Below are 27,217 nucleotides of genomic sequence, written 5' to 3'. Positions count from 1 at the left end.
GGCACCGTAATCCGCGTCTTGCGTGTTTTACTTTATCGCCCTTACGACCAAAGGATATTGTGAAAAGAAGGGAGGTCCCTGGTATCCTTAATGAGTTCAAGGGGTATGGTCACCCGGTGTTTCCGAACATCCCTTTTCTCAGTCTCTATCTCGCCTGTCGCTATCTATTACTGAACAGCCCCCTTGTATCAATACCCACATCCCCCTGCATCCCGTCATGCGTTCTCGAGGTCCTTCTCAAGAAGCGCAATGACTCCCGAGTAAAACTCGCGGCAATAGTCCTCATTCTCAAACCCCCGCCCCGGCTTAGATACATGTAGCTCACCCTGCAAACACCTTGAGACAGCACTCCTGTAGTTCTCGCTCGGAAAAGTAGCCTTTTCCAGCGCCCGTTGTGCCGTAATGTAGTCGGAGAGAACGTTCCCGACGGCGCCGGGAGCCTGCTCCCCCGGTGCCCGAAACGACTTCATCGTGTCTTCTAGAAAGAGTTCCAGCAACAGATACCCTAGCGACAAAAGAGCTGGATTGCGCTTCGAAGTGACGACTTCGGAGGTTTGGTCCGTAACCGTGTTAGGGGAAGGGTCAGCGAGTCGTCGGACCAGAATGGGATCGCCACATGAGATGGCAATCTCTCCTTTGTTGTCAACAAAAAAGTGGATATCGCGGCTGGTGAGGGTTTCGGTGTTCGAGAGCCAGGGACTGCCGTGGAGCTGGACCACGCTTGACGCGATGATGACCGCCATCTGTAGGCGGTCACGACAAGAGAGGTAAGGGGATCGCTCGCCTGTTTCCTCGAGGATGCTTCGTAGGGAGACGGTGGTTAAGCGGGAGCTGACTGCTGAGTTTGGGGGGGTTGGATATACAGCGTATTTCCGGGAGGCGTCGACGATGATGCCGTAAGGTTGTTCCGTGTTCGTTGTTGGGTCTCTGAGACAGCTCGCTGGGGTCCGGATTGCCTGGAGATCCCCGCACAGGGTCAAGGTTGGCTCGGCTGTTGGTGCTCTTATTGGCAACCTATGGATGTGATTTTTCTCGAGGAGGGTGCCGGTGGCGGTACAAAGAAGGGTGCCCGTTGCTGTTCCAAGGGTGCTGGTACTCGCTGTGGTTTCTACGAGTGTGCTGGTTGTGCTTCTCGGGGCAAATTGGGAAGCAGTAAAGCTAACGCTCTTCTTCCCCTTGAACCTGTTCAAAGCCGACGGGGCCTTGTTGCTCAATGGTGCTCTGGTGGCAAGAGGTGCCTCAAGGGGAGGTGGTTGTGCCGTACTTTGCTCCGTCACCGTCTTAAGCGCCATCATCTCCCGCCATAATGCCTCCTTGTCCGCAGCCTCAGGGTTGCACGAAACAGCGACCCGAAACTCAAGATGTCGCGTGATGTCGTCCTCGCTGTCCAGTGGGGCGATGACGGCCTTGCGAGTTTCTAACCTGAGACCAACATCATGACAGCAGTGGCAGGTTGTCAGACTGGACTGGATGGCTCTGTACAGGCTCTTGGATAGGTTTTGAAGAATGACGAGGAACCTGCCGTAGGACCGCACCCGGCGTGAAGGTTCCAGCTCGATGCTCTGACTTGTAAGGGTCACGAGGTTCGCAACGTTGTCCTTGAGCTCAGTGAGGGTCTCCGTGTAGTTTGTGCGCTTCAATGCGAACACGCCTCTTTTCAGCAGCGATGCCTGTCGTTCTCGTTGAGCCGTGATCTTGGCTGCCAGGTCGTCAACGGAGGCCGAAATGCTCTGGATGGCCGTCTCGAAGCTCTCATACGAGTCCTTGTCCCATAGGCGGCCTCGAATCCTTTTTTCTGTGTCTTCATCTCGCCACAGATCCCCCAGTGGCTCGCTGATCATGAGCTGGATTTGCGACGGGGGGACAAGTCCGTCGAGCAATTTTTCGCAGACATTTTGGAGCTTGACCCGTTCGGTCTTGAGGTTGCGGGTGAGGCTCTGTAACTGCTGATCGTATCTTCGGGTAGACAGACTCTGGCGGACATGTTCGATGGCTGGAATCAGGAGGGGAAGAGAGCCGAGGATGATACCCGCGATTTCAAAGCCTGACATGGTGGAAGGAGACCAGTTCCAAGACTTTAAGTTGTTACGAGAAGGTCTCGAACAGCTTCTCTTCTGGTGACTCTTGTCTGTTTCTGAGACGCCGCCGTTTCGCCTGGCACTCGAAAGAAGAGGGGTTTTGCGGCTGAGTTGGACGAGTGAGGCGGCCCGCTTCCTACTTGATTCGTCAGACGACATGCGGCCTTTGCTGCAGTGATCACCTCGACGAACCCCGCAGCTGATCCCCGAGCCAGTATCTTCTTCTTAGGTCCGGATTGTGTACCCTGATAATATCCAGGGCCAACTCCCCCCCCGTGCATGTCAATGAATTATATTCTCTTGGCCTGGGCACACCAACTACCATGGAGGAAACCATTGCAGTCCATGTGTCCCGCTCCCTTGCCGCCTTTCGGGGGCTTTTTGAGCCAACGAGGGTGCTCAACTTCCCGGAGCCGTGGATCCAGCGCAAAATCCAGGATGAACAAACGAAGTTCAAGGTGTGGGCTGGCAACATAGGCGCACACAAGACTGGCACCGGATCCCTGGACTACCGGCTCAGAGATGCCTCCCCGATAAAAGACCAAGTCATAGAACTCCTGGGGGAACTGTGCGATCTACTGAGTCAGGCCATCGCAATCGCCAGTGGAGAGAAGACGCCATGGGATCAGCTCGACGATGAAGAAGATGTCGAAGATGACGATACGGATTCGCCGACCACAGAACTGGGTCAGATTGCCACCGAGGGCGTGGCGGATGTTGTCGATTGTCTGCTCCGCCTCAGCATGACCATCAGAAACCCAGCACCGCACGACCGCTTCATCACGTACCATTTAGCTGACACGTCTTACTTTGAGCCCTTTGATATACAGCATGTCCAGGCGAAGTTCTCATCGGTTGAGCCGTGGCTTGCGGAGAGACTGGGCAAGGCGACCTCAAGGAGACGGCAATACTTCCGATATCGAGAATCTCACCATGTCAAGCTGTCACAAGGAGTCGACGATCCGGATCCGACCCCGAAGGAATGCAATGATACGATTGCGTCTTCGATTCCCACCCATTTGAAGGACAAGGGCAAGCAGCCGACCATTCTAGAAGATGACCGTTCCGACGCCGGAGCGTCTCAAACCTCATATGCTACCTCCGCTGCCGACGAAGGGGCGCTGCGGGTCCCGCCCTTGCCGGAGGTGGCCCATGAGGGACCCTTCCAATGCCCCTTTTGCTATGTCATAATCGTGGCCACAGACAGAGCTGCATGGAAGTAAGTCACCAAAGACACGAGTTTCACCCATGGCCCTCGCAGCTAATGTAGTATGAAACATTAAGAAAACATGTCTACTCCGATCTTCGTCCGTACATCTGTCTCGAAAAGGAGTGCACGGCTTCCAACGCCGAACAAGAGTTCTCGCGACGGCACGAATGGATGAACCACGTCCAGCAGAACCATTGGAACACCTACCCGTGCTTGTTCGGCTGCACCTCCATCTTCAGCTCCCCTTCGCGGTTCAAAGACCACCTTGCCAACGCCCATCCAGACTCCGTCTCACAAGGCGGCGCCGATGCTCTGGTCAAGCTCGCAGCCCAACCACTAGACATCAAAGAGGGAATCCCCTGCCCCATCTGCGGTGACGCCGAAATCTTGACATCCGCTAACCAATACCGGCGGCACGTGGGCCGACATCAGGAGCAGCTGTCGTTATTTGCTTTGCCCAAAAGTGCTACGGATGAAGACGGGGAAATCGAATCAGACGACACTGCTGACGGCAGGAGTCTTGATCTTTCTTTTACACGAGGGGAACCTGCCTCCGAAGGCGAGGCGGTTGAAGCCGCCTCGTCCAATGGTTCCAGTAACGGGGTATCTCGCCAATCCTTTAGTCCCAGATACACCCAGTCAGGCAGCTGGGCATTGGAAGGCAATGAGGATGCAGGTGATGAAGCCCTACGCCGTGATCGCTCTCGGCTGGACCTGGAGGAAGACGAGATCGAGATAACGGTCCGAGACCGCGAGAGACCTCCGTCTCTGCCAGATGGGGATAAGACCAGAATGTCCGAACCCCTGGATGACACTCTACCGGATGAGATTGACGGGAACGGTCGTAAAGGCAAACAGGCAGAGCAGATCTCTTCTGGCACCGGCGACGACGAGCGGCACGGCGCGACTCGATCTCGCGTCGATCAATCTCCCAAGCCAAACCGCAGCCGCTCAGATTCGGAAGAGTTGTCGGATCTGGACGAAGAAGAAAGATTTATCCTCGGAGACGTTAATGGCCACACCGAGCGTGATTTTCAAGAGTTTATACGACCGATTCGTGCGGAACGGAGGGGCGAACGATCGACCTTTGGCGAAATCAACGAGGAGGATCACGAGATGATGGGGCGGATAATTGAGGGAGAAGCCATAGAGGCTGTTAAACCTATCGCTAAGAGGAATGCTGAGGCGGACAATCAAGAGAAGGAACCGTTACCCCGAGGTCCGTCACGGTTGGAAACGAACATGGATGAGATCGGAAGAGATGAGTCAACAGAGAGGTCAGAGGGGGGACTGGACCCGGCGGCCCCAAAGCCCAGCCGGGAGGAGAGGTATGCTAAGCCCAGAGACCCTCGTTTTCGCGGGCTCGAGAAACTTCTTCTTCACGTCGAGCGCCAGGAGAAGTGGTCCGCTGAAGACAAGGCGCGCAAGTGGCCTCACACAATCGAGGAGGTTAATCGTGAGATCGAGGAAATCCAACGCCGCGCCAAGCTGGAGATCCCGTGGCTTGCTGAACTGGACGCGGGCAAGCGGCCTCTCACGGAGGAGCGTTCTGAACCCGGTCCGTCGAGCAGCAAGATCGACCAAAGAAAAAGATATAACCTCGGAGACGTCAACAGCAGCGACGACACTACGGACCTAGACGAGAATGAGTATCAGGAATATCTTCACAAGCGGCGTGAGGAACGGAGGCAAAAACGAATGGCCTCAGGCAGCGTCAACGAGCGCGCCTTTGTCGAATCCGAAGAGGAGGATAACGAGACGGCGGGGCGGACAATCGGGGGAGAAGGCAGAGAGTTTGTTAAGCCTATCTCTAAGGGGAATTCTGAGACGGACAACCGGGGGAAGGAGCCGCCACGCCCAGATGTGCCACGGTTGGAAGCGAGTAGGTATAAAACCAAAAGCTACAAGCCGACAGAGAGGCTTGAGAGGGAGAAGAGGGGGGGAGAAGGGCTACGCCGTGCGCATTTAGACTCGGAGCAAATTACAGAGAATGATGATTTGGGGCAGAGACTCGAGAAGGACAGGCAAACGGATGACAAGTTACGCCACGCTGGAGCGGGGGCGCGAACAAAGTGGTTCCTTGGAGGGCGTGAGGTAACACAGGAGCTTGGAAAGCCGGAGGACCAGGAAAAGGAAGAGGAGCTTCGTAGGAGGTTCCATGGGGCCGCGAAACAAGCCATATCGGCACTCCGAGGAGGAAATGGCGATGAGATTGAACAAGGAGAGGGACAGGGCGCAAAGGAACACAGCCGTGAGGGTTTGGATTCGGCATATATTAGACTAGCAGGGAAGGCCGTGGAGCAGCACAGGCGAGAGAGTGACGAGGGAGAGGAGAGAGAGGAGGGGGAGGCGTTGGCTGGGTACGAATCCCCGAGCGAAGACGTAGTGCAACTGGGCAGTCCGAACATGGACGAACTGATGGGGGCCGTCAGGGACGCAGATGAACGCCAACGGCAACAGGGACTAATGGAGGTCAACACGACACCCAAAGCGCCGCTCCACATCTGCAAGATTTGTAGCCCACCCAAGGTATTAATCCTCGCATACTCTTCAGGTCTTCCTTTTCCTGGTTTTGCGTCGCATTTAGGTACTAATCAATGGTTATAGGCGTTCACTCGAGGCGACCATCTAAGGTAAACAGTTATCGCTAAATGGCTTTGAGCATGGTAGCTGACGAGTCTCTCTTTAGACGCCATCAGCTAAGTCATGGTATCCCGCCGTTCACATGCGAGTGGTGTGACAAGAGCTTCCATCGAACCGATTTACTCGAGCGGCATCGAGAGAGACAGTAGGTGGAATATACATATATATTCGTCTATTGCGGCATGGTCCTCGGACAACCTTTACTAACAAAATCTCAGCTCTTTGTGGCCAGGCCTAAAACCCTCACAGCAACGCCCGCAGCCTTCCACGGCAACATCCGCCAGGGGGGACGAGGACACGAAGGGGGCTGACGAGTCAGCCGGCGACCTGCCCCTATCGGCCGGATATCTGGTGGGGGTGGGCGGACCACATACGAAAGAGGCGTCGGATGGAGACCTGCCTTACTCGCAAGTCAATTCTTAAACCTCAAAGCTCGCGTGTCACTGACTCAAAGCCATCAGATTCGGTTAATGGCGCCGTCGGTCGAGCTGTTGTACATATATACAATCCATACGTCATGGTTGAGCGAAACGGTCCCGGGGAAACTGGGTTTGTGACAGGCATGGGGTTGAGGTTGAGGAGACCTGTGTTGGTCGTTCTCGTGCCACACAGAGGACAGAATCGATACATAACGTCCCCCCCAGGGAAATGAATGGTGATCCTTTGCTCTACTCAGCACGCACAAGGATGTGAAGTGTGAACTGTTTCCCTATATTCAACATCTTTCAACGTCTTCCAACAACGTCAACATATCCAACATATCCAACATCTCCTATCATTTCCAACTGATATGCAACAACACAAAAGCCCGATATCCAACTACCATATGCATATGCCCAACCCAACCCACCCACACATGACCGTGTTCATCCCATCATTCCCAGCAAAAACACACCCACTTCTACAAACACAACAAAGCCCCCCTCTACAAACATACAAAACATCTCCCACACCCAAGAAGCAGATAACCATAGGTACAGTACCATACCCAACTCAATTCACCACCACCAGAGAGGCTCTAACCATAACCCCCTTAACGAAGCTTAGGAAGCTCAAAAGCTGAAGAAGCTCACTCCCCTCACGAAGCACCAATCCCCAACCCGACCCTCCCCGACCCATACTGCCCCCCACCCCCAACGCCCCCTCCTACACCACCCTGCTGTCCACCCCCACTCCCACCAGCACTCACCCCCCCACCCCCCGCCCCCCCTCCCCTCTCCCGCATCCTCCTCCCCTCCATCAACCCCCTCAACCCCCTCTTCTGCAGCCCAATCACACTACTCAGATCCCCTGCCCACACCTCCCTGCCCGTCCCACCACGCTCACTGTCCCCGACCTCAGACGTGCTCCACTCGCTCCCGCTGACACTCGTCGTAGCGCTCAGCTCGTCACTACTCGGCGGCGCGCCAGGCACGGCCGTGCTGATGGATAGGCCGCCGCTGCGGGGACCACCACCGCCGGCGTCCGAGCTGGCGACGCTGCTGGCGCCGCCGTTGGTGTGTTGGTTTTGTTGGGAGTTACCGGTGTCCATGGTGTAGCCGGCGAGGGCGTCGAGGGCGCTGGTGGCGAGGGGGAAGAAGTTGGGGTTGAGGGTGCCGTCGATGCCGCGACCGCCGCCGGCCGCCATGGCGGTGGCGTTGAAGACGGCGGCGGCGTTGCGGCTGTCGAGGAGCCCGTGTAGGCGCTCGATGACGGCTTCGAGGAGACCGTCGACGCGGTAGGGGCAGGCGATCTGGAGGAGGCTGCAGAGGATCTGCGGGGTGCAGAGCGGCGAGGAGGGCGACGGGAGGGTGGAGGTGTAGAGAAAGTGTAAGAGGGCTTGGAGGGTGAGATAGGTGTGCGGGAGGTAGAGGCACCGTGGCCGGCTGTTTGGCGGGAGGGTTCGTGGTGTGGGGGCCGTGTTGATGGCGGCGGGGTCGACCGGTCCTGGCGACGTGCTGGCGTTTCCACCCCTGCTCATGCCACCCGTCGAATACAGGGTGCTGCCGCTCATAGAGCTCATGTTCCCCGGGGTGATGGTGAGGTTGGAGCTCCGGATCGAGTTGCTGGGTGCGGACACCGAATTTGACCGCAGGGTCGCTGCATCACTGCCGTCCTGCGTTGCCGTGCCCTCTCTAAGCAGCTGGACAAAGTATGGACCCCATCTCCTCGCCACGATTCTCGAGTTGATTGGTATCCGCTCGCCACCGATGCAGAGAATATCCATGTCCGCGAGTTCTCTCAACGCGAGGGCCTTCTCGCCCAGCTCTTCGGCAGCGCGGTTATGAGTCCTGCCGCCGGCGGTGAAACCGGCTTTGCGGGCCAGACTCAAACCGGGCCCAGTATAGGGGCTGCTGGCGCTAACAAAGCCACTCATAGGGGCCACCTTCCGGGGGTTGTCATAGAAGCCAAAGGCCTCCAGCTCGACCATGCAGACATTGCTGAAGTTGATCCTGCGATGATTATAGTCATCCACGAGGCTCCGCTTCCTGTTGCCTAGCACGACGAACGTGTTTCGCCTGTTCCACAGCACGCCGCGGTTCCAGCTACCCTGGCTGAAGACAGCGCCGCCAGCATCAATGCGGCTCCAGGTCAGGGTTCGCAAATCCAGCGCCCAGAGGGCATATTCCTGTTTTGACGATGTGAGATAGGTGCCGCTGACGACAAAATGCGTGTCGATGACTCCGCCGTTGGGGAACCGCAATCCTGGCGGGCTGTATGTGCCGCTCATGGCTCGTTCGCTCAGGTGGCCATCGGGTGATCTGATCTGCAACTCCAGTTTGACGTCCAAAAAGTTGTAATTGCTATAAATAAGCATGCTGGATCCAGGCTCTCTCGCCTCCTGGCTAATTCCACCGACCTCGTGTCGTGTGCCGCCCGGGAATGCCTTGCCGAGTTTCGAGGTAACGGAAGGAGGGAGTGGCGCCACAACGCTGCGATAGGCACCGCAGCTCTTGCCTAGTGCCTGTGTTGAGACCCATTTCAAGCTGCGCAGGTTGAAGACACTGATCTGCTCAATGTAGTGATTCGACGCATCCTGTCCGCCGACCACGATCATCTCACTGCCGCCAGAGCCGTCGATATTAATCCCGATCCGCCCTTCGTTCGCGCTGCCAGTAGAGGGGTTGTGTTGTAATGCCGAAAGAGGGGCCCTGTGCGAGACGAATGCTGCCGAGGATGGGAGGATGCACGCGCAATGCGCGTAGCGACCTTGTGGAGCGTCTTGTGTCGGGATAAAGGTCCATTTCTTAGTCGGCACGTCATAAATGTAGATATCTGACATGACGGTGACCTCGGGTTGCTGGTCTTGTGGTATGTTTTTCTGGTTCGTTGTCGGCGACATCCCGCCGTAGCAAACAAGTTTCGTATCGCCAAGTGCGCACATGGAATGGAAGTATCGTGGCGGGGGGATGTCGCCCGAAGTCTCCAGTTTCGTCCAGTGTCGGCGAATCAAGTCGAGCTCGTATAGATCCGCGGTCAAGGGCGCTGGCCTGCTCCTGGATAATATCCTTCCTCCAAACACGTACAACTTGTCTCCCACGATAGTGGTCGTGGCTCCAACGAGCGGGTGTGGTTCTTTCCCTGTTGTCCTGTGCACGTTGCACATCAACCCGGACAAATGTGCCGACGGAGTTGCGGTTCCGACAGCAGGACCCCCGGTTTGGGTTCTCGACTGACCCAGATTAGGCGACGGTCCAGCTGATAACGGGCCAGTGCTCTTCGGCGTCAAATTGTCCTTCCGGTCATCTTGTCCGTCGTGTCGGGACGAGCTCGCCAGGCTGCTCTGGCTACTGTTCATGCTCGAGTCGTGACCGTGGCCGGCCTGCCCTCGGGCATACAACCCGCCACCCATATCCATGGACGATGCCGACTCCATGGTGTCGAGTCGGCTGTCCTCTTCGTCGGTTTCGGTGTCGAGAATCGTAGCCAAACTTGACTGCTGGGGGGCCAGAGGAGTCAAGGGGCTGGCTGGAGAAAGCTGCGGCGGTGGTCGTTCGGGTAGTGGCTTTGCGAGACTATCCTGCAGGCTTAGGCTCCGTGCATGTTGTGGCAGAGGCGTGCGAGTGCCTCTGGAGAGGAGAGGGGCGGAGATCGGGGAGCTCTCGAGCGAGGAGGGCACGTGCGACTCGGGGGGTCGGCGCAGGGAAAGCTTGGGTGGTCTTCCGGGCGCGATCCTCTTGATGCCACGGAAGGCTGAGGATAGGATATCGGAGGATGACTTGGAGGCTAGTCGATCTTCAGACTCCGAGTCGGAGCGGCGGCCAAAGTAGTCGTCGAACCCGGCCTGTTGCGGGCCTGATTCCCCGGGGGTTAGCCTAAAGCCCGACATACTCGACGTGTGTAGTAGTCTGCTACACGGCAAAAACCGGCAGAGCGAGCCAGGACACAAAAAAGAGAGAAAATGTTTTGGTGTCTCGGAGGTAGGGTAAAGCGGGAAAAGTCCGGCGCGGCCGACTGGTTGTGCCGGGACTGAAAAGTGAAGCCGAAAGCAAGGAACGCAAGAAAGGAAAGAAACAGTGACGCGCAACGTGGCAGAGCAAGGTACGGGAAGAAAGAGAAGTTCCAGAAGCCAGTTTTTGGGATGGTCGCACGGAGGCACAGCCGGGAGGGAGGTCGGACGCAACCGTCAGCCCAGCACGGTGGCTCCTCACCCTGGCGGACTGGACCGGGGCGGGCCAGGCATGCGCCGGGGAGGTCCATGGTTGCGGCTCCCTCCGGCGCCTGGGGCTCTCCCGAATCGCGGAATATCCACCCAGCGATCTTTGTCAAATGGGGCAGAGGAGGTGGTAACGGGGTAGAGTGACAATAGGGAAATTCGCGAAGTGTGTAAGCGAGGGCAGGGGGCAAGATTCTTGCCCGCACAAAAAGGCATGGCGACCGGGGTGAGGATGATTCGGAAGAGTGCCGCGGGGAGGGTGGGCGTCGGCGAGGAGATCTGGGGAAGGGGGGAGGAAGAGCCTGAAGGTGCGCGCATACCTGATAAGGTGTTTCGCCAATCAATTCCAGGTTCGTCCTGGAAATCCGAAGTAGGCAGATCGTCCCGGAACAAGAAAAGATGGTGAGAGGACAGGAAGACGGGAAGTCTCTCGTGGTCCGTTCACAGGTAGGCTGGTCAAAGTGCGAAAGTGCGCCGCACGGACGACCTTTCGGGGTGAGCGAGCGGGAGAAAGGGGGGTCGCGTCAGTCGAGAAATGAATGAGTGGACTCGCGGATGAAGCTCGCAAGAGGCCCGGCCGAAACCGTGAAAATCTGGTAGCCGGGGGCGTCGAGGGACACGGACAGTCGAGGAGTTGAACAGTCCGAAGATGCGAGATGCTGAAAGGAGGTTGCGAGGAAGCAACCAGCCACGAAAGAACCACGCTGACTCGCTGATAGAACAGGACCGCACGAGGCTTTCCGTTCTCTTGGGAGGAATGTGGGGTTGGGTTGGAAGAAGGGATCCGGCTAGCGCTGGTGCAGAGGTGCGCCTGCTCTCTTTGGGCGCCTGGCTGGTGGGGTGGAGCACGGATCAATTATTGGCTCGGCGCCCTGACTCGAAACAACGACCTGGATTGGCGGCAGGCGCACCCGAAACAAAAACCCACAAGAATGGACACCCATCTCCGACCAGGACGACAATTCCCCTGTCTGCCCGGAGATGAGAGAAGGTAAGAATTGGGCCCCTGTTGTTTTAACTATCTCGACGTTTCAACGGAAGGAATACCACCGACCGGCGGAAGCAAGCGACGACGCTAAGCATACGGGAGGTCGGCAAGCCACGTGGGAGAGACGGGGGTAGCCAGCCACCGAAGTGTCAAAAGGAAAGTCTTTGGGAGAAGATCGTCAATTTCTTGTTGCTAGCCCAACGGCGAGGCGAGAAAAAACCCTTGCGCGCCAACGCTTTCCAAGCATCCGCTATCGTAGTTTACTCAGATGGCAGAAACCGGAGCCATATCCACATCCACGGGGGTAGGTATTCCACCCGGAGTGCGGTATTCCTCGAGCTGTAACTAGCATGACCGTCCTATCATCCCTCCTCCGTCATAACCGTCACCGCCCATTGCTTAAGCGTCCTTGGGCAGCGGGGTGAAGCGCAGGTACGGCTTGACGACGCGCATGTTGGGGAACAGGGTGGTGGCCTGCTCGCCCTTGATGGTAGGGTGGACGATAACATCGTCACCGGGTACCCAGTTGATCGGGGTGGTGACCTTGTGCTTGTCGCCGGTCTGGAGCGAGTCGATGACGCGCAGGATCTCGGCGCTGTTGCGGCCCGTGGACGCCGGGTACGACAGGATGGTGCGGATGGTCTTCTTGGGGTCGATGAAGAAGACGGAGCGGATCGTGAAGGCAATGCCCTTCTCATCCACGTTGGTAGTGTCTTGGTAGTCAATCCTGGGACGCCGTGTCAGCATGTAAAGGGGCCAAGAAGCGCGCTCAACTAATCCAAAACTCACATGTCGTAGAGGTAGGCAATCTTGCGCTCCTTGTCGGCGAGGATGGGGAAGCTGACGAGCGAGCCAGTCACCTCGTCAATGTCCTTGATCCAGCCCTCGTGGCTGCCGAGGGTGTTGGCGGAGAGACCGATCAGCTTGACGCCGCGCTTCTTGAACTCGGGCTCGAGACGGGCCATCTCGCCGAGCTCGGTGGTGCACACGGGGGTGTAGTCCTCGGGGTGGGAGAACAGGATGACCCAGTTGTCGCCAATGAACTCATGGAAGTCGATGGGGCCCTGGGTGGTCTCGGCCTGGAAGTTGGGGGCAGTCGAGCCCAGACGGAGGCTATAAGGCGCATGTTAGCAACGAGTTGTGGCACAACTTGCGGTCCGACGCGGGGTGGTTCGTCGTGTTCGCGAGAGAGAAACAGCGAATAGAGGAACGTACGGTGCTGCTTGACGCTCGGAGGCCATCTTGTCTGTTTTTAGGGGTATCAAAGTTGTATTGGTGGCTGGGTATCACAGAATAGATTGGAAATGCAAGCAATTGCGGGATGGTAAGAGCGGGAAGCGACTTGGGATGAGGTATTATGGATTTGGGAGAGAAGGTACACAGGTAGGTGAGGGGCAGCAGCAGATTTAAAAGCTCAACCTCCCTCCTACCCTCGGCGATCTGTCCCCACGAGTTCCCAAAGAATTCCAGCCGCTTGCATTAATAAACCAACCTGTCACTCCTTGGCCTCATCCGTCGTTCCCCTGCACACAATGGCCGACCAGTCGCCGACCTGGTCAGCCCCGAAGCCCAAAGAAGCTCTTTGGTGACGTTCCCGGCGCCGCAACGCGGGGCAGTTGACCCCTCCATCACCTTGCCGTGGGGCACCGCTGCCCCTCAGCGCCCCTGATTGGGATTGGCGTCCCATTGCGCGATCAATGACGTGTCTCATTGGCCAGGCACCATCATGTCATTTGCCGCGCGCTGGCGCAACCCGCTGGCTCTCGAGGCTGGGCATCTGGTGGGGGTTGCCGAGTGGGCTCGTGAATGCAAGACAACTCGACGGGGAGCCTCAGAAGCTTATCCGGCGACGCGCTTCTTGTAAACGGCGGGCCTGCAGCGGATACGGGTTCTTATTTTAACGTCGGGCAGTTAGGAGGTACCTTTTTGCGCAGTGAGAACCTTGATGGGTATTGGATGCGCCGGTTGCGCCCGAGAGCGGCCGCTTCCGGATCCGAGCAGCGGAGGGTCTAACAGGATGTCTTCGGCTTAAAACGATCAGACATCATGAACAGACATCTGATACTCGCAAGACCCGTCTGTTGACCTTTGAAGTCAAACACTGCGTTTTGACATCACATATCGTCCAGATACGGGAGCTTGCCATATCCATGAATCTTCTCCCGTGCAACAAAATACCTACCGGTACCTAGGTAGGTGTTTGACGCGCCGTTGATCCGATTCCGGAGCCTTCTTGGGGCGTTAAACGACTAGGGGTGATTGGCAACCCTCCATCACGGCACGATCGACGGTGAACTTCTCCGAGGGAGATCAACAAGTAGGAGTACCCGATGGGACGACTGGTCTAGAGATTGATGGTCTTGATATGCTCTCTAAACATACCACTATTTGCTATTTATAAGGCATGCGACGCGCCAAAAGTATCGGCAACGCATCGTCACGATGCATTTCATCGGGGAAGATAGACCTCCAGTAGCCGCCCTCAGAGCTTGACCTTCCCGCCCTGCAGAGCCTTCCAGTCGGCGGCCCCAAACCTGACATACGAATCGCCCCGCAGCCAAAAGATATCATCTGACCCCGTCTTGCCCGGATCAACACCCTCACTCCGCAAGCCCGTCTTCTGCTGCTTGTTCGTGCCCGTCGCCTGCAGGGTCTCACCCTTGACAACCCGCAAAAACAGCGGCAGCGCATACTTGGGCAACCCCGCACGCACATGCGCCGCGAGCGTCTTGAGCGTCTCCTCGCTAGGCACGGCCCCACCACCAGGAGGCGCAGGTCGAAACGCAACCGCAGCGCAGCCGGCACGGCCCTCATGGCCGGGCACCTCCACCCCGTAAACATTAGCCTCGGCCACGGCCGGGTGGGTGCCGACCACCAGCGCGACCTCAGCCGTCGAGACGTTCTCGCTCTTCCAGCGGAAGGTGTCGCCGATGCGGTCGTTGAAGTAGACGCGGTTCTGCGCGTCCCAGCGCACGACGTCGCCCGTGCGGAACCAGGCGTCGCCCGCAGCAAACACGTCCCGCATGATCTTCTTGCCCGTCGCCTCCCGGTCGCCGTAGTACCCCTGGAACCGCGACTCGACGTCGGCTGGTGGGAGTCGGAAGAGCAGCTCACCGGGTTCGCCGGTCGGGCTGCGGTGGCAGAACCCCGTGCGCGCGTCGCGGTAAGGGAGCTCCGTGTCATGGTCGACGGCCACGATGGCGACGCTGCGGCCGAGTACGAGGTTGTAGAGGGTGCCGCTGCGCCCGATGGCGCCCATGCTGTAGTCGTTGCGGCTGAGGTTCCAGGTCGCGAAGCTGCCCTCGGTCGCGCCGTAGAACTCGGCGATGGTGTCGATGCCGAAGCGCTCCTTGAACTGGTTCCACACGTCGGGCCGGAGGCCGTTGCCGAACGCCACGCGCACGTTGTGCTGGCGGTCGAGGTTGGCGCCCGTCTTCGGGTCGGTGCGGGGTGGTGCCGATAGCAGGTACCGGCACGTCTCGCCGACGTATTGGATGATGTTGGCGCGGTGCTTGCGCACGTCGTCCCAGAACCCGCTGGTCGAGAACTTGCGGCTCATGGCGAAGGTGCCGCCGACGGAGATGGTGTGCGCGAAGCCGAGCAGCATTGCTGTGCTGTGGTAGAGCGGCATTGCCTGTGGTGTTCCAGTTAGACCGGGAAAAGTTAAAAAGAGCGACAGCGGGGTGGACTCACCGTGTAGAACACATCATTCTTGCTCGTCCCGATCCAGCGGGATGTGAAGCCACCGACTACTGAGATCTTAGACCACGACACGATCGCAGCCTTGGGCAGCCCGGTAGTCCCGCTCGTAAAGATGAGGATACCCATGCTATCGCCGGTGGCGTCGGCCCGCAGCTCATCGGGAGGCCGGGTCGGCTCATGCGACAGCATCTGGCCCTCGAGTTCCGGCGTGACAACCTCGAACGTCACTTGGTCCAGCTCCGACCGGACATCCTCCCCGACATTCCCGGCCACCACGGGATCGATGAGAACGAGGCTGGCTGTCGCCTTCTTCACGCAATGCGCCAGGGGTTTGCCTGTCAGGTTGTAGTTGATGAGCGCAGGCACCGCACCTAGCGACCAGAGCGCAAAGACGAGAAAGAGGAGAGTGTCGGTGTTCTGGAAGTCCAACGCCACCATATCCCCCTTCTTGATTCCTCGTCGCTCCTTCAGCCAGTTGGCATAGCGCAACACGGTATCGTACCCCTGTGCATAGGTATAAGTCTTGTCCTCGAAGCGCAAAAAGGCGCGGTTGGCGGAAGACTTGGTGGTGGCCAAGTCCTCGAGGCGATAGAAGAAGTTGAGTCGTCCTCGATTTGTCCACCAGCCCACTCGAGCGAGGGTTGGGAGAAGGGAACCCAGGAGGGCAACGTCGTAGGAAACAAGGGCCTTGGCGTTGATATATGCTGCCACCCCAGCCAAGGCTGAAGCAGCAACGGGAAGAGGTACAGGCACTATCATGTTAACCGGGGTTTTCTCGAAAAGGGAGCATGGGTAGGTCCCCGGTCACTTACGGGACATTGTCGAGCAGTCCAGCCAGGTCTGGCGCTCTTATTAACTAGTGTAGATGCGAAATAAAAGAAAGGCTCCGCCCGCACTCTGGGGCACGACTTATGGGTATCAAAGAAATGGCGTCTATAGGAGAGGTCGGGAGAGAACGGATTGGATGGGGAGAATGGAGAATGGGAGTCCTCGGATCTGGGGAATGGTTTTTGACCGCGGCAGTTCCTGGCATTTTATTTGAACCCATCGGGGACAGGGCCGTGAGACAACACCAGTGAACAGGGATCATGACTGGAGAACGCCATCATCGTTCCGAATTGGGGTAATGAATAGCGGGCATAGGCAGCGCTAGATTGGAATAAAGAATTGCGGAATCCGAAACTCACGCAGCCTCCCACGGCTTCTACCAACGACACTTGTTCGTTGTTCTGGGCACTTGCAGGCTTGCAGCTGAACGGGATGCAGCACAGGCTGCGTAAGGCGGTGTTGTGCCTCGGCTCAGTGAGTTGCAGATGCAGGGTTTAGGTAAGGTAGCATACCGTCCCAAGCCAAACATGACGACAACATGCAATGAGCGCAGCTACTATTCGGACGGAGTGCTGTACTATTCGGACGGAGTAACTAGGCCGAGTTAGGCAAAGCGCACCAAAAATTTGCAGCACAGCTCCTGAGTCGGCCTTACGGCCACCAAATTCTCAATCTATCTCCCGACTATCGTTCAATTATACAAGTATGAAGAACGCGATTCAACCTGAACTGGCCTCCCTTCCTCGCCCTATTTGCCAGCCCTGTACCTGCGCGCCCTGTAGGGGTATCGAATCGAGGTGGTTAGTTGGCCGCGCAAATCCGACGTGTTGATTGAAAAAACGCGTTGAAAAAGGGCCAGGCGCGACTCGAGCGATCGGGAGCGACTCAGCGCCAGTCTCACGGGCAGGACGGGCAGGGCACGCTGTATAGGCTGGGTAGAAGGCGGCCCGAGCTAATCCGCCGGGTTGAAAAGGCCCTCTATACCGGGTGTAGGTGGCGATAGCTTTAATTGAGGCTGTCGCCGACGTGTGTTGCGGGATTGATTCTGTTGAATTTGTGGTGGTGCGAGGCCGACTTAGGAACCACGTGACAAAGTTTGGGTGCGCTTAACCTGTTTCGGCCTAGTTACTCCGTCCGAATAGTACAGCACTCCGTCCGAATAGTAGCTCCGGCAATGAGCGGCGGTCTCGGGCAGGGTCCGATTCCGACTTGGCGGGCACGCGGGGGCACATCACAAAATCGGAGTCGCTTGTTGGCAGCTGATTGCGAACTCCGTCCTCGCAGAAAAGGCGACGACTGGGTTGTTTCCAACTGGTTTCCATCGGAGTGCGTCTTTGTTGATTAGCATATGTCTTGTCGCTCGATCGTGTAAATGCGGCTCTGCCGTCAGTCGTTGGAAATGCTGGAAAGGGAATCCGAGAATCCATGACCAACACAGCAGCGATTGTTGCAGGGGCTTGGCTTCCAGCTTGACCTCGGGACTTGCCAACAGCGAAGTGATAGGCGTCATGTGAAGCCGACAGAAGCAAAGCAGTGGAAAGCAGTGGACTTTGTTGTTATCGGTCGGGGTTTCTCAAGTCGGTTTGTTATCTCCACGTGCCACGCTAGTCTGGCTCTGGCACTGCCCTGCAGGTCGTTTCTTGGCAGCAGCACCCAGGGGCACTGAGTGAAGCGTGTTCGGCGCGACCCGAGTGTCGAGTGTCGATGGATAGGCAACCCGCTTCCCCATCGCCATGTCGATTCAACAGCCGCCGGACAATGGCGCGGGGCATTTCGAAAGCCCAGCCGTCACTTCAGATTCGGTGACTGCCAACTCCAAAGATGGAGCGCAAGTCAAAAAGCAGCCACCGCCCGAGAAGGCGTCCGACGTACGGCGACGGAGCCACATCATCCTCTCTTTTTGGCTGATCATACTGCTGCTCGGATTGCCAATATGGTGGAAGACAACCACCATTTACCGTGCCGACCTCCCTCTTCAGGAGATGCTGGATTGGTCTGACGGCAAGGTACGCATTCTCTCCACGTTGGTGTTGGGAATAACCCGTAGAGTGGCCAGATGCTAACTACTTGTTCTAGGCATGTCGACCCGTCTTCCCCCTCCGCATCTCCATCCAAGCCAATTCGCTCCAAGAGCAGGAGGCCCAGAACCTCCTCCGCCTCACCCAGCACGCTCTCGACGACCTCAATGACTTCTCCGGCCACCACTTGCGGCTGCAGCTAGCCCCACCGTCAGCGACTGAGCATCACAACCGCGAGAGCGTCTTGACCATCCGGCTAGTCCCGGGGGACGCGACCACGGCCAAGTTCGATCCCCACGAGCCAATCCTCGACATCACATATCCGTCGAACGCGATTCCGTCGCCGACCTCCTCCTCTTCTCCCCTCGCCACGTATGTAGCCGGCCAGCTGCGGTCGACGTTCGCCGAGGAGCAGGCCACCATCTCGTACCTGCTATCGACCAACTCGATCCCTTCGGACCATCGTCCACAAGGGCTCTCGTCAGACATCTCCGACTCGCTTTCCAAGCGTACGAGCCGATCGTTAAAATACGCGCCGACATACCACCTCACCTTCTCGCTCTTTACAAGTGGGCCGCTGCCGAGCAGCTGGGATATTGACGGGGCAATCGGCGAGTATATGAAGCCTGTGCTCGATGTGCTCTCGCCGATCCACAACTTTACCATCGACACGCAAGTGCAGCTCTATGCGACGCCGGGCGTTCAAAACCAGGTGCTCAACAAGGAGGATCTCTCTTCATTTATCAACGCTGCCGAGTGGCCGCTCTCGCCGTCTATCGGAGGCGCACCCACGGTTAACTTTATCGTCTTCGTCGGGGATCAAACAATTGCAGCACCGGCGCAAAGCTCGGAGGAAGATGGCGCGCCCGAGCCCTCGTCCCACTCGTGGATGATGCCGCAATGGGGCACCGTCTACCTGCTCCCCCTCCCCAACGACACCAGCCACCTCTCGGTCGAGGCACTCAAGCAACCCCTCCTCACCTTCACCTCGCACCTCCTCTCACTCACCGGCACCCCACAATCCGGCTCCCTCCCCCTGCGCCTCTCAACCCTGTCGCGCATCCGCTCCGCCGACCTCCTCCTGCGGGCCTCGTCGACGCTCGGCTCCCTCGCGCGCCTCTCGCTCGCGCTCCCGTCCATCTCCATCCCCAGCCGCGTCGCCGACGGCGTCTCCAAGACGATGCACCACCTGCGGCTGGCGTGCGAGACGCTGGGCGGGCCCGAGGGCCTCGCCCACGCGCGCATCGCCGAGGCCGAGGCCGAGCGCGCGTTCTTCGAGAAGAGCATGGTCGGGCAGCTGTATTTCCCGGATGAGCACAAGATTGCGGTGTACTTGCCGCTGCTGGGGCCGGTCGCGGTGCCGTTGGTTATGGGCCTGTTGAATGAGTTGAAGGCGTGGGTGAAGCGGAGGAAGGAGGCGGCGGCGGTGGGGAGGGGGAAGAAGATGGAGTAGAGCAGAAGAGGGGGGGGGGGGGTTGGTAGATTGGCGTTGGGTTTCCGGTATGCTTTATTTGTGTTAGAGCAATAAATACATGGTAATTCTGTTAGACTTGTGTGGCTGTTGGATATTGGTGTTGGTTGTCGTCGTTGGCTGCCGGGTTGAGGTTCGGGTGAGTCACCTCCGTTTCCTGGTTCATACTCGCTTGGGGACAACCGCATATCCAACAATCAAGCTGCGGGTTTAGCTCAGTTGGGAGAGCGTCAGACTGAAGTAAAACTTCGGGAACTACAAATCTGAAGGTCATGTGTTCGATCCACATAAACCGCACACTTCTCTTTTTTCCATCCGATATTTTTGCTCTCAGGCACACAGGTTTCGTCTGGTGGGGTGGGGGTACGCCAAGGCAGACCCACAATGCGGGGGTGGGGCGTCTTTCTTGTGCTCTCGCTGAGGAATGACAGCAATTGCGAAAGATCAATGGATCAATGAGTGTGGCCCGTGATGGTGCTCTTGTCTTCGGGTTTTTTGAACAATGCACTCCGAGCTTCCTTACTCTCCAAATGGGATTGCGTTCTCCTCTCTCCCACGCAACCAAACCATACATGTTTATATTTGTTAATTATCCCATTACAAGATCCTAGCACACTATTTATTGCCTTCGCGAACCACACACATATTAAAAGCTCTACCATCTTTTCCGTCTCCGTATTCTCGCAGGCAGTTTCCGATCCGGACCCATGGCACCCGTCGGGAACTTCTTCATATCCGGCTTCGCTTGCCTTGCCGACACAGGATCGACCAGCTCAATCTCGAACTCCTTCATCATGGCGGCTACCGCAAACAGCAGCTCCTGCTTGGCCAGGTGTCGCCCTGGGCAGATCCTGGTCCCGCCGCCGTAAGGGTAGAAGTAGCCTTGCAAGACAGAAGTGTGACTGATGGGCTTCGCTGTCTTGTCGTCCTGGACGGTCTTCTCCGCGGCCTTGGGAGGTGGAGAATAAATCACTTCGTCCGACTTGCGCACCGGGCCGCTCGCAGGGTCGTCCGGGTACTCGAGGAACCGCTCGGCCCAGTACGAGTCGAGGGGATGCTCTGGTTTCCCATCACGACCGATGCGCCCCTGGTTCCAGAAGTTGGGGTCGTGCGCGCCAAACCAGACGATCGACAGCAGCAGCGAGTCCTTCGGCATGTTCCATCCGCGGAGCTTAAAGTCGTCCGTTACGGGGTTGCGGGCAGACGTAGTGGCGGCCGAGAAGCGCAGCGATTCGAGGTAGACGCCGTTCAGCAACGGCTTGCTGCCCAGCGCCGGCAGGTCGAATGCATCCTTGCCCTCGTCGAAGCACTCGGCCAGCTCAGCCGTGACCCGCTTTGTGAGGTTCTCCGACAGCAGCACGTTCAACAGCGCCCACCCCGTCACGGGGATCACGTTGGCGGTGGACGCCCACAAAAGCCCAAGATCCATAGCAACGCTACCGTCCAACGAAAAGCCGGCATTGTCAAACGTCTCGGCGCGGGCACGCATCAGACGGCTGCCCCAGACGGGCTCGTAGTCGACGCCCGCGAGCGCCGGGTCGCGGTAGTCGCGCGTCGCGCGCGCGTGCTCGCACCACTTGCGGATCGACGCCAGCGCCCGGTCGCGCGCCGCGTACGCCCGCGGGGCCAGCCACCGGGGCGTCCGTCGGAGGCAGGTCAGCATTTGCGTGTCAAACTCCCAAAAGTCGCGCGTGAAGTCCGGGCAAAGCTCGAACAGGCGCTCCCCGAGCAGGCCCTGGCACGTCGCGTGGAACATCTCGTTGCGCATAAAGGTGTACAGATCCGGCAGCTCGGTCCAGTGGTCGCCGATCGCGACGGCGGGCGCGCGCAGGCGGGCGGCGAAGTTGGTCGTGAAGCGGCTCACCATGGCGTCGAGGGGCGGGCCGCTGAGCACGGCGGCGAGGTCGCGGTGCTGGTTGTAGAATACGCGGCGGGCCGGGTCCATGTGCTCCCAGCCGTCGAGCGGCTTGGCCGTGTCGCCGGAGCCGTCGCGCTCGAAGACGGCCACGTCGGCCGGGCTCATCCCGAACTGGTCGCGCATCGCCACCACGATGATCGGCTTCATCGACAGCTCCCGCGCCGCCCGGAACATGGCCTGCACCGCTTCGCCGGGTGGTATGTAATACATGTTTTCGAGTCCCACCTTGAGCCGGAACGGCACGCCGCCAAAGCGCCGTCTGGGTGGTGTGAGCGTTGCATTTAGATACTTGGAGGCAGTGGTTTACTTACAGCGTCTTGGTGAGGAACCCCTCCGTGTCGTAGGCGAACTGGAACGTGTTGGCCACCCCCGGCACGGCATATGGCACCGTCAGGGGATCGCCGCTACCGCGAACATGCCTGCTCCAGTACGCGCTAAGTGATGTCATGGCGTAGGTGAAAATGAGCGGCAGCAGCAGGGCGGCGGCCGTGAAGGCGGCGCGCCCGCCGAATAGCGCCTCCAGCGAGGCCAGCGACTCCAGCGCCATGTTGGGGTGGTGCGTGTTTGCAGAGGGTTTGTGACACGGCCGGGAAAGAAAATCGAAGGTGGAGTGAACTTTCAGCTGCGCCGCGCGTGCTCGTTGGCGCGTCGTTCCCAGCAAAGATCGCCATGCGGTTAGCGCGGCAGTGCCAGCTGTCAGCGTGCAGAGGTTGAGGTAACACGGAATATTTAGGGTATAATAGTGAAACGAATACGAAAAAGAACACTGAAAAGACAAGAGAAAGAAAATGCCAAAAGATTACTGGCCATAACCATCGTCGCAATACCAATTACCAACCCCGCCATCCTATGTACTCCCGCTCCCAAATACGAGCCTCGAATCCTTCCCCTTAGGTTCCCACTCATCCTTTCCCCCCAGCCTTCACACCCTTTTATCGCCCTCTATGTAGATTAATCCCCATTCCCACACTCACCACAACAACAACAACAACACCAACAAAAAGTGACCCACCCCCAAATTTCACACCCCCCTCCCCCCCTGGCCTTGCATCAACCTCTCCCCTTCCTCACCCGCACCACCACCACCACCACCACCACCACCGTGGCCACCCGCCCCCGTCTCAACAACCATCCTCCCCTGCGGCTGGTACCGCTCCATCACGACGCCGGCACCCTGGCCGCGGTCGCCGCGCTCCAGCCGCGCACGCACTTCCTCGTCGTGCTGCAACACGGCGCAGGCAAAGCAGCAGCAGGATACGAGGCAGTCGTTGTTGGAGGTGCCGGGGATGGCGTAGCGGGTGCGGATTTCGGCGCGTTGGGTTTTGAGTTTGCTGTACATACAGGCGTTAGAGATGGGGTTTGGGTTGGTGGGTTGGTGGGGGGGAGGATGGATTCTGGGGGATGGATTTTGGGGGATGGGTGTGGGTTGTGTGTGTGTTGTTGGGGGTGGGCCGAGGGTGGTTGGTGATGAGGTTGGAAGAAGGATTGGGAGGGTTGCAGAGGGATCAACGGGAGGACAGAGAATGAGGCCTACATGGCATATGACCCAATGCAGAAATCGCGGCCGAACTCGATGCAGTCACGGCTGTTCTTCTCGACGGGCACCGATGGGTCGCGCAGGAGCTGCTCCGTCTCGGCATACGCTGGCGTGTGGTCAGTTTAGAGTTCTTGAGCCAAGGAGGCCCATGCAGGTCATCCATCAACAGATAGGGTGGGTGCGTACAGGTACAGGGCCAGCATATGGCCTTCCACAGGGGTCCGCAAGGCGAGCACCGGAAGAGGGGGCTCTTCCATGAGCTGGTGAAGGCCTGCTCCTGTTTATGCTCCATGGCTGTGATGTGACTGAGTGTTGCAGTGGTGACGGTTTAGTCTGGATAGGTAGAATAGGTTGGCCGGTAAGAGTATAAAACGATTTGAAACTTTGGAATTCTCAACTAATAAATCTCAAGATGGCTGGGTCAGAGACGACATGGAGAAAACATGTGAAAAGTACTGAAAAAAATGAATCATGATGGCTCAGGTTTAAGTACATGCACGAATGATGCCCAAACCACATGCATGCAGGACCCACGAATTTCGAATTTCGAGACCGAATCGGGGCAAAACTCGACAGTTTGGAATCAACGGCCTGGATCTCCACCAATGCTGCGGCTTTCGTCTCTCTGCTGACAGGATCAGCGAGCCGCCAAGCATCCAATTGGCATGCAATTGGCATGCAACCGCAGGCTCGGGAGACACAGCCCACTCAACGCCAGCCCTGTGAGCCTGTCAGAGTGCCATCCTTCTAGATATGGACAATACGGCCGCTGGGAGACAGCCGCAAATGCAAGGCTTCTCGCCAATGTGCCAAGACATACCGTGCTGCAGTGCTCTGGGGTCGGGCAATGGCTGCATTGCGAACCGCTCCGGCTGCATCCATGGGCCCGGGCCGCACACCATCTCTACCAAACAGATCGGCAGTCTGCCCTCCTGGATGCCTAGCCCAGCCACAAACCGCAAATCACTCGGTAGGGGGGTACCGATGGTTTCAGAAAGCCAAGAATACAGTATACTCCGTCAACGACGATATCACCACCTTCTTCTCCAAACCTCAGTCCACCGCTCCACCCGCCATAACCTACCCAACACCCTGGTCGGCGGCAACCAAATCATCCCCGTCGCCGTACATACAAGGCCGCTGCTCATACACGGTCTACGCCGGCCCCAACTTCAACCACATCGTCCAATTCCGCCCGCAGTCCCTCCATCCCGGCGCCAAGACCACCACCCTCGTCCCGGACGTGTGACGTGTCCTTCAAGCAAACCCTCGGCCACGACTTGACTAGGTACCTTACCCACCACTCAGGCTACGTGACTGGCCGAAAACCGCTGCTCGTTCGATATCATGGCCACCCCCATCCAGGTCCAGGGCATCAGCCACCTGGAATTCCTCTTCACCCACGGCTTCCCAGAGAACTCGCCCGCCAACAAGGCCTGGCGCAAGAACCTCGTCCAGGACATGGCAAGGTCTGTCCGTGGCTCGGTCGTTTCCCGACTGTTGTCTGTGCGCTCCCGTGTGCCAATGGACGCTGATCTAGCTTGGTGTATCTAGGCTTTTTGCGCGAACGTGGAAGGCGCCGCAGGCGGTTGGCCAAGCCGCGCGTGAGCGCATGGCGAAGAGATTTGAAAAGGAGTTGCGGGCTTTGTTGAGCGCTTTGCCTGAGAGGTTTCACGCGGTCATTTGTGGTGTGCTCGCGGCCCTGCCGAGGATTTTGACACTTCCGATGGTTTTGTTGCATAACGACCTGAGTGGGTTTAATATCATGGTGGAGGAGGAAGAGTGCCGTTTGGTTGGTGTCATTGACTGGGCGGCGGCGGCGGAGATTGGGCCGTTCGGGATGAACCTCCATTCGGCGCAGGACCTGATGAGCAAGGTGCACTTGGAGGACGGCCGGATTAGGTATGAGGATTATGATGACTTGGAGCGCTCGTTCTGGGAGACATTGAGCGATGAGGTTGGCGGGCTGAGCGACGGCACTATCAAGGCTATCAAGGCGGCAAGGGTCCTGGGGTTGCTGCGGTCTTGCGGCTTTACCAGCCAGCTCGCGAATATGCCGGATCGGATGCCGATCAGGGATGATGACGGTGGGAGGTCCAACATAATGATACTTGACGGGCTGCTGGTGAACCCAGCTACCCGGTTTGAGGAGTTGAATGAATGGCTCGACAAAGAATGGAGAGGCAAGGGCCCGGGTTGAGCTAAAAAGGGGCGAGCTGCATGGTACTAGCTAGCTTCGATGAGCGTAGCCTTGAGGTTGCCCACAATCTCCAGTTGAGGGGGAGGTTTGCCTGTACTAAAGACCTTGTGGTTCCCGGGAGTCATCTTTCGTACCGCTGTATTTCAGGCGTCTAGCTTGCTTAATATTGACAATTAAAGAGTTGGCGGTCTTGCGCCTGGAGACATATTTTGCTACACATGGAAACGCCACTATCTTCTATAACATGATGATCAGTCACCAGCACTGACCATGAGGCAGGCAACGGTATGGTCGTGTGATAACCTGACAGGCTTTTTGTACAAGTATCTGAGGTGATTCATTGTTCTCGGTTCTGAGTTGATGTCAACCTATCCAGCACGGTTACTGTCGTGCATGCGTCGGTAATAAGCGACCATCCTGCCGGGTCTTGGACCCTGACCTCGCGCATCAGCGGGCACTCGGAGCAGGGAACTTATTTGCTCCACCACCTCTTCTGGTTCGGTCAGAGAAACGAGCCAACACGAAACTAGGATCGGAGAACATGGCGAAAACAGCGAGGGCTTCTGAAGATTGTCGAGAAATCCTGAGGGAATGGAAGCCTTGTATACGTGGAGAACCTGGGCTCTTGCACCGGGGACGGCCAGTACTTGAACCTGCGGGTTTGATTAGCGAAATCAAGATGCTTAGTCCGGATGCGGGGAGAATACGTTGAAGAAAGCGGCCTCATGCGAGGACGCCTCTGTTTCTTTAGAACTGGCAGATTGGGCCTGCGCATCCACTGCACGCCCGCCCGCTGTCTGATGACTCCGCAATTGCTGCTCTTGAGCCAGGGCAATTAGAGCAGCCACAATGTACGGGTCTGCTGCTTTGGGTCGGGGCTGGAGGGAGCGCAGCTTCTTCTGTCTGAGGGTCGCAACAGGGACACTGTGTCGCCGGCCGACTCGACAGCAAACATGTTTCTCGCGGAGTGCATCTATTGTCTCAAGGTTGAGGTAGGCGAGAAAGGGAGCTGTTGAGCCAGCGGAGAAAATGCCCTCGGTTTTGACCTTGGCAACAACATGTCCGCCGTAACGGAAGGGTAGGGTTGAATGGGATCTCGGCTCTGTTAGTAGCGGCAACAACAAAGGGACTCGTGTGAACATACCCAAGCGGGTGGATATTGCAAGCTCCAAGGAAGTCCTTGATAGCCAGCTTCCACCACGACGCTATCGCCGGCCCCCGTAGCCCAGCCGCGGCCAATATCCGGTCTTGGTACTGCTGGGTTTGCTGCTGAGTTGCGCTCTCCTTCTCTGCATCGCGCTGCCCCTGTCTAGTTGTATGCATCCTCTTGAAGGCAAACCGACACCCTAAAAGCCGTGGTTGTTTCGACGTCCAGACAATGGGCGGGACGTACAGGCGAGAGCGGCATTGCTCACGGATAATGGCTTGGATTGACCCAGGCTGGGGCGCTGGGGGAGCAGTGTGAAGAGGAGGAGCGAGATGTGGTTGCTGTGAGCCTGGGGCCTCGGACGATGGAAACGGTGACTCCGGTTGATGATGGGTCGATGCTGGCAGAGCGACCTCGGGTTTCGGTGTCGAAGATGGCGTCGGCGGAAATGTTGCCGTAACCGCAGAGCCCTCAGAATGCTCCCATTCGCAACCGGGCGGTTTTTCGAGTAAAGAGACGGCCATCTTGGTACGAGCGAAAAGCCCAGCGGCCCCGTTGCTGGGAAGCTAGGTAGGAAAGGAGGAATCAATCAGACGTGCATTATTTTGGTTGTTTTGGAGGCAAACTTACAATACACAATACTCGACTGCGTGAAGTGAATCCAAAACACCGAATGCGCGCCACATTCCGCCCCACTTTAACCAAGCACAATCAAGGCCCGCCCGCCTACCTAATCGGGCAATCACTTCCATCTCAGAGTCCCTCCCCAATTGTTACCTAAACCAACAGAAAGAACGAGCCATTAGTTGGTACCTAGTATCACACAGTGAGCTTGTTCTCG

General features: G+C 57.7%; 10 protein-coding genes and 1 non-coding gene across 11 annotated transcripts; 4 read left to right on the top strand and 7 right to left on the bottom strand.

Moving 5' to 3' along the window:
• Positions 1–60: 60 nt before the first annotated feature.
• Positions 61–2,186, bottom strand: B0H64DRAFT_408340 (uncharacterized protein). Its single transcript, XM_062804639.1, has one exon. The coding sequence runs from the start codon at positions 2,049–2,051 to the stop codon at positions 216–218; it is 1,836 nt and encodes a 611-aa protein (XP_062655401.1). The 5' UTR covers positions 2,052–2,186; the 3' UTR covers positions 61–215.
• Positions 2,187–2,284: 98 nt separating this feature from the next.
• B0H64DRAFT_408339 (uncharacterized protein) lies at positions 2,285–6,338 on the top strand. Its single transcript, XM_062804638.1, has 4 exons — positions 2,285–3,297; positions 3,363–5,817; positions 5,896–5,921; positions 5,978–6,338. Exons 1-4 carry the CDS (start codon positions 2,402–2,404, stop codon positions 6,078–6,080), a joined length of 3,480 nt encoding a protein of 1,159 aa, XP_062655400.1. The 5' UTR covers positions 2,285–2,401; the 3' UTR covers positions 6,081–6,338.
• A 266-nt stretch (positions 6,339–6,604) lies between these two features.
• B0H64DRAFT_435630 (uncharacterized protein) lies at positions 6,605–10,872 on the bottom strand. Its single transcript, XM_062806146.1, has 3 exons — positions 10,563–10,872; positions 7,258–10,206; positions 6,605–6,990 (listed from the first exon to the last, which is right to left on the bottom strand). The coding sequence occupies exons 1-3, from the start codon at positions 10,609–10,611 to the stop codon at positions 6,965–6,967; spliced, it is 3,024 nt and encodes a 1,007-aa protein (XP_062655399.1). The 5' UTR covers positions 10,612–10,872; the 3' UTR covers positions 6,605–6,964.
• A 949-nt stretch (positions 10,873–11,821) lies between these two features.
• B0H64DRAFT_242282 (thioredoxin-like protein) lies at positions 11,822–12,923 on the bottom strand. The gene is made up of 3 exons (XM_062799865.1): positions 12,771–12,923; positions 12,345–12,668; positions 11,822–12,282 (listed from the first exon to the last, which is right to left on the bottom strand). The coding sequence occupies exons 1-3, from the start codon at positions 12,794–12,796 to the stop codon at positions 11,955–11,957; spliced, it is 678 nt and encodes a 225-aa protein (XP_062655398.1). The 5' UTR covers positions 12,797–12,923; the 3' UTR covers positions 11,822–11,954.
• Positions 12,924–13,903: 980 nt separating this feature from the next.
• On the bottom strand, positions 13,904–16,153 carry B0H64DRAFT_242278 (uncharacterized protein). The gene is made up of 2 exons (XM_062799864.1): positions 15,249–16,153; positions 13,904–15,189 (listed from the first exon to the last, which is right to left on the bottom strand). The coding sequence occupies exons 1-2, from the start codon at positions 16,014–16,016 to the stop codon at positions 14,038–14,040; spliced, it is 1,920 nt and encodes a 639-aa protein (XP_062655397.1). The 5' UTR covers positions 16,017–16,153; the 3' UTR covers positions 13,904–14,037.
• Positions 16,154–17,657: 1,504 nt separating this feature from the next.
• B0H64DRAFT_408325 (phosphatidylinositol-glycan biosynthesis class S protein) lies at positions 17,658–19,917 on the top strand. The gene is made up of 2 exons (XM_062804637.1): positions 17,658–18,091; positions 18,162–19,917. The coding sequence occupies exons 1-2, from the start codon at positions 17,819–17,821 to the stop codon at positions 19,554–19,556; spliced, it is 1,668 nt and encodes a 555-aa protein (XP_062655396.1). The 5' UTR covers positions 17,658–17,818; the 3' UTR covers positions 19,557–19,917.
• Positions 19,779–19,871, top strand: B0H64DRAFT_t149. The gene has a single exon. It is a non-coding gene; the product is annotated as a tRNA-Phe (tRNA).
• Positions 19,918–19,995: 78 nt separating the features above from the next.
• On the bottom strand, positions 19,996–22,261 carry B0H64DRAFT_408324 (cytochrome P450). Its single transcript, XM_062804636.1, has 2 exons — positions 21,804–22,261; positions 19,996–21,751 (listed from the first exon to the last, which is right to left on the bottom strand). The coding sequence occupies exons 1-2, from the start codon at positions 22,037–22,039 to the stop codon at positions 20,230–20,232; spliced, it is 1,758 nt and encodes a 585-aa protein (XP_062655395.1). The 5' UTR covers positions 22,040–22,261; the 3' UTR covers positions 19,996–20,229.
• A 15-nt stretch (positions 22,262–22,276) lies between these two features.
• On the bottom strand, positions 22,277–23,503 carry B0H64DRAFT_242242 (uncharacterized protein). The gene is made up of 3 exons (XM_062799863.1): positions 23,216–23,503; positions 23,027–23,135; positions 22,277–22,823 (listed from the first exon to the last, which is right to left on the bottom strand). Exons 1-3 carry the CDS (start codon positions 23,319–23,321, stop codon positions 22,514–22,516), a joined length of 525 nt encoding a protein of 174 aa, XP_062655394.1. The 5' UTR covers positions 23,322–23,503; the 3' UTR covers positions 22,277–22,513.
• Positions 23,504–24,175: 672 nt separating this feature from the next.
• Positions 24,176–25,378, top strand: B0H64DRAFT_242228 (uncharacterized protein). Its single transcript, XM_062799862.1, has 2 exons — positions 24,176–24,498; positions 24,584–25,378. Exons 1-2 carry the CDS (start codon positions 24,377–24,379, stop codon positions 25,227–25,229), a joined length of 768 nt encoding a protein of 255 aa, XP_062655393.1. The 5' UTR covers positions 24,176–24,376; the 3' UTR covers positions 25,230–25,378.
• B0H64DRAFT_408319 (uncharacterized protein) lies at positions 25,379–26,994 on the bottom strand. The gene is made up of 3 exons (XM_062804635.1): positions 26,374–26,994; positions 25,937–26,324; positions 25,379–25,882 (listed from the first exon to the last, which is right to left on the bottom strand). Exons 1-3 carry the CDS (start codon positions 26,898–26,900, stop codon positions 25,598–25,600), a joined length of 1,200 nt encoding a protein of 399 aa, XP_062655392.1. The 5' UTR covers positions 26,901–26,994; the 3' UTR covers positions 25,379–25,597.
• Between the last annotated feature and the right edge of the window lie 223 nt (positions 26,995–27,217).

This window comes from Chaetomium fimeti, assembly GCF_033439085.1.
Source record: "Chaetomium fimeti strain CBS 168.71 chromosome Unknown B0H64scaffold_8, whole genome shotgun sequence".
In the NCBI taxonomy this organism is placed as follows: Eukaryota; Fungi; Ascomycota; class Sordariomycetes; order Sordariales; family Chaetomiaceae; genus Chaetomium; species Chaetomium fimeti.
This window is presented reverse-complemented; position numbering and strand designations above follow the sequence as displayed.

Excerpts from the sequence above, each read along its gene's own strand:
- B0H64DRAFT_408319 (XM_062804635.1), bottom strand. The coding sequence starts at position 26,900 with ATGGCCGTCTCTTTACTCGAAAAACCGCCCGGTTGCGAATGGGAGCAT. Across the intron at positions 26,325-26,373 it reads TGCAATATCCACCCGCTTGG|ATCCCATTCAACCCTACCCT; the intron begins GTATGTTCACAC and ends AACAGAGCCGAG. Across the intron at positions 25,883-25,936 it reads ATGAGGCCGCTTTCTTCAAC|GTTCAAGTACTGGCCGTCCC; the intron begins GTATTCTCCCCG and ends TCAAACCCGCAG.
- B0H64DRAFT_408339 (XM_062804638.1), top strand. The coding sequence starts at position 2,402 with ATGGAGGAAACCATTGCAGTCCATGTGTCCCGCTCCCTTGCCGCCTTT. Across the intron at positions 5,818-5,895 it reads AGATTTGTAGCCCACCCAAG|GCGTTCACTCGAGGCGACCA; the intron begins GTATTAATCCTC and ends CAATGGTTATAG. Across the intron at positions 5,922-5,977 it reads ACTCGAGGCGACCATCTAAG|ACGCCATCAGCTAAGTCATG; the intron begins GTAAACAGTTAT and ends GTCTCTCTTTAG.
- B0H64DRAFT_242242 (XM_062799863.1), bottom strand. The coding sequence starts at position 23,321 with ATGGAGCATAAACAGGAGCAGGCCTTCACCAGCTCATGGAAGAGCCCC. Across the intron at positions 23,136-23,215 it reads CATATGCTGGCCCTGTACCT|CGTATGCCGAGACGGAGCAG; the intron begins GTACGCACCCAC and ends ACCACACGCCAG. Across the intron at positions 22,824-23,026 it reads TGCATTGGGTCATATGCCAT|CAAACTCAAAACCCAACGCG; the intron begins GTAGGCCTCATT and ends CTGTATGTACAG.
- B0H64DRAFT_242278 (XM_062799864.1), bottom strand. The coding sequence starts at position 16,016 with ATGATAGTGCCTGTACCTCTTCCCGTTGCTGCTTCAGCCTTGGCTGGG. Across the intron at positions 15,190-15,248 it reads AGAATGATGTGTTCTACACG|GCAATGCCGCTCTACCACAG; the intron begins GTGAGTCCACCC and ends GGAACACCACAG.
- B0H64DRAFT_435630 (XM_062806146.1), bottom strand. The coding sequence starts at position 10,611 with ATGGACCTCCCCGGCGCATGCCTGGCCCGCCCCGGTCCAGTCCGCCAG. Across the intron at positions 10,207-10,562 it reads CCCCGGTCCAGTCCGCCAGG|GCCCGCAACAGGCCGGGTTC; the intron begins GTGAGGAGCCAC and ends CCGGGGAATCAG. Across the intron at positions 6,991-7,257 it reads CACGTCTGAGGTCGGGGACA|CTTTTGAGCTTCCTAAGCTT; the intron begins GTGAGCGTGGTG and ends GAGCTTCTTCAG.
- B0H64DRAFT_408325 (XM_062804637.1), top strand. The coding sequence starts at position 17,819 with ATGTCGATTCAACAGCCGCCGGACAATGGCGCGGGGCATTTCGAAAGC. Across the intron at positions 18,092-18,161 it reads TGGATTGGTCTGACGGCAAG|GCATGTCGACCCGTCTTCCC; the intron begins GTACGCATTCTC and ends TACTTGTTCTAG.
- B0H64DRAFT_408324 (XM_062804636.1), bottom strand. The coding sequence starts at position 22,039 with ATGGCGCTGGAGTCGCTGGCCTCGCTGGAGGCGCTATTCGGCGGGCGC. Across the intron at positions 21,752-21,803 it reads GGGTTCCTCACCAAGACGCT|ACGGCGCTTTGGCGGCGTGC; the intron begins GTAAGTAAACCA and ends CACACCACCCAG.
- B0H64DRAFT_408340 (XM_062804639.1), bottom strand. The coding sequence starts at position 2,051 with ATGTCAGGCTTTGAAATCGCGGGTATCATCCTCGGCTCTCTTCCCCTC.
- B0H64DRAFT_242228 (XM_062799862.1), top strand. The coding sequence starts at position 24,377 with ATGGCCACCCCCATCCAGGTCCAGGGCATCAGCCACCTGGAATTCCTC. Across the intron at positions 24,499-24,583 it reads CTCGTCCAGGACATGGCAAG|GCTTTTTGCGCGAACGTGGA; the intron begins GTCTGTCCGTGG and ends TGGTGTATCTAG.
- B0H64DRAFT_242282 (XM_062799865.1), bottom strand. The coding sequence starts at position 12,796 with ATGGCCTCCGAGCGTCAAGCAGCACC. Across the intron at positions 12,669-12,770 it reads TCCGAGCGTCAAGCAGCACC|CCTCCGTCTGGGCTCGACTG; the intron begins GTACGTTCCTCT and ends TGCGCCTTATAG. Across the intron at positions 12,283-12,344 it reads ATTGCCTACCTCTACGACAT|GATTGACTACCAAGACACTA; the intron begins GTGAGTTTTGGA and ends ACGGCGTCCCAG.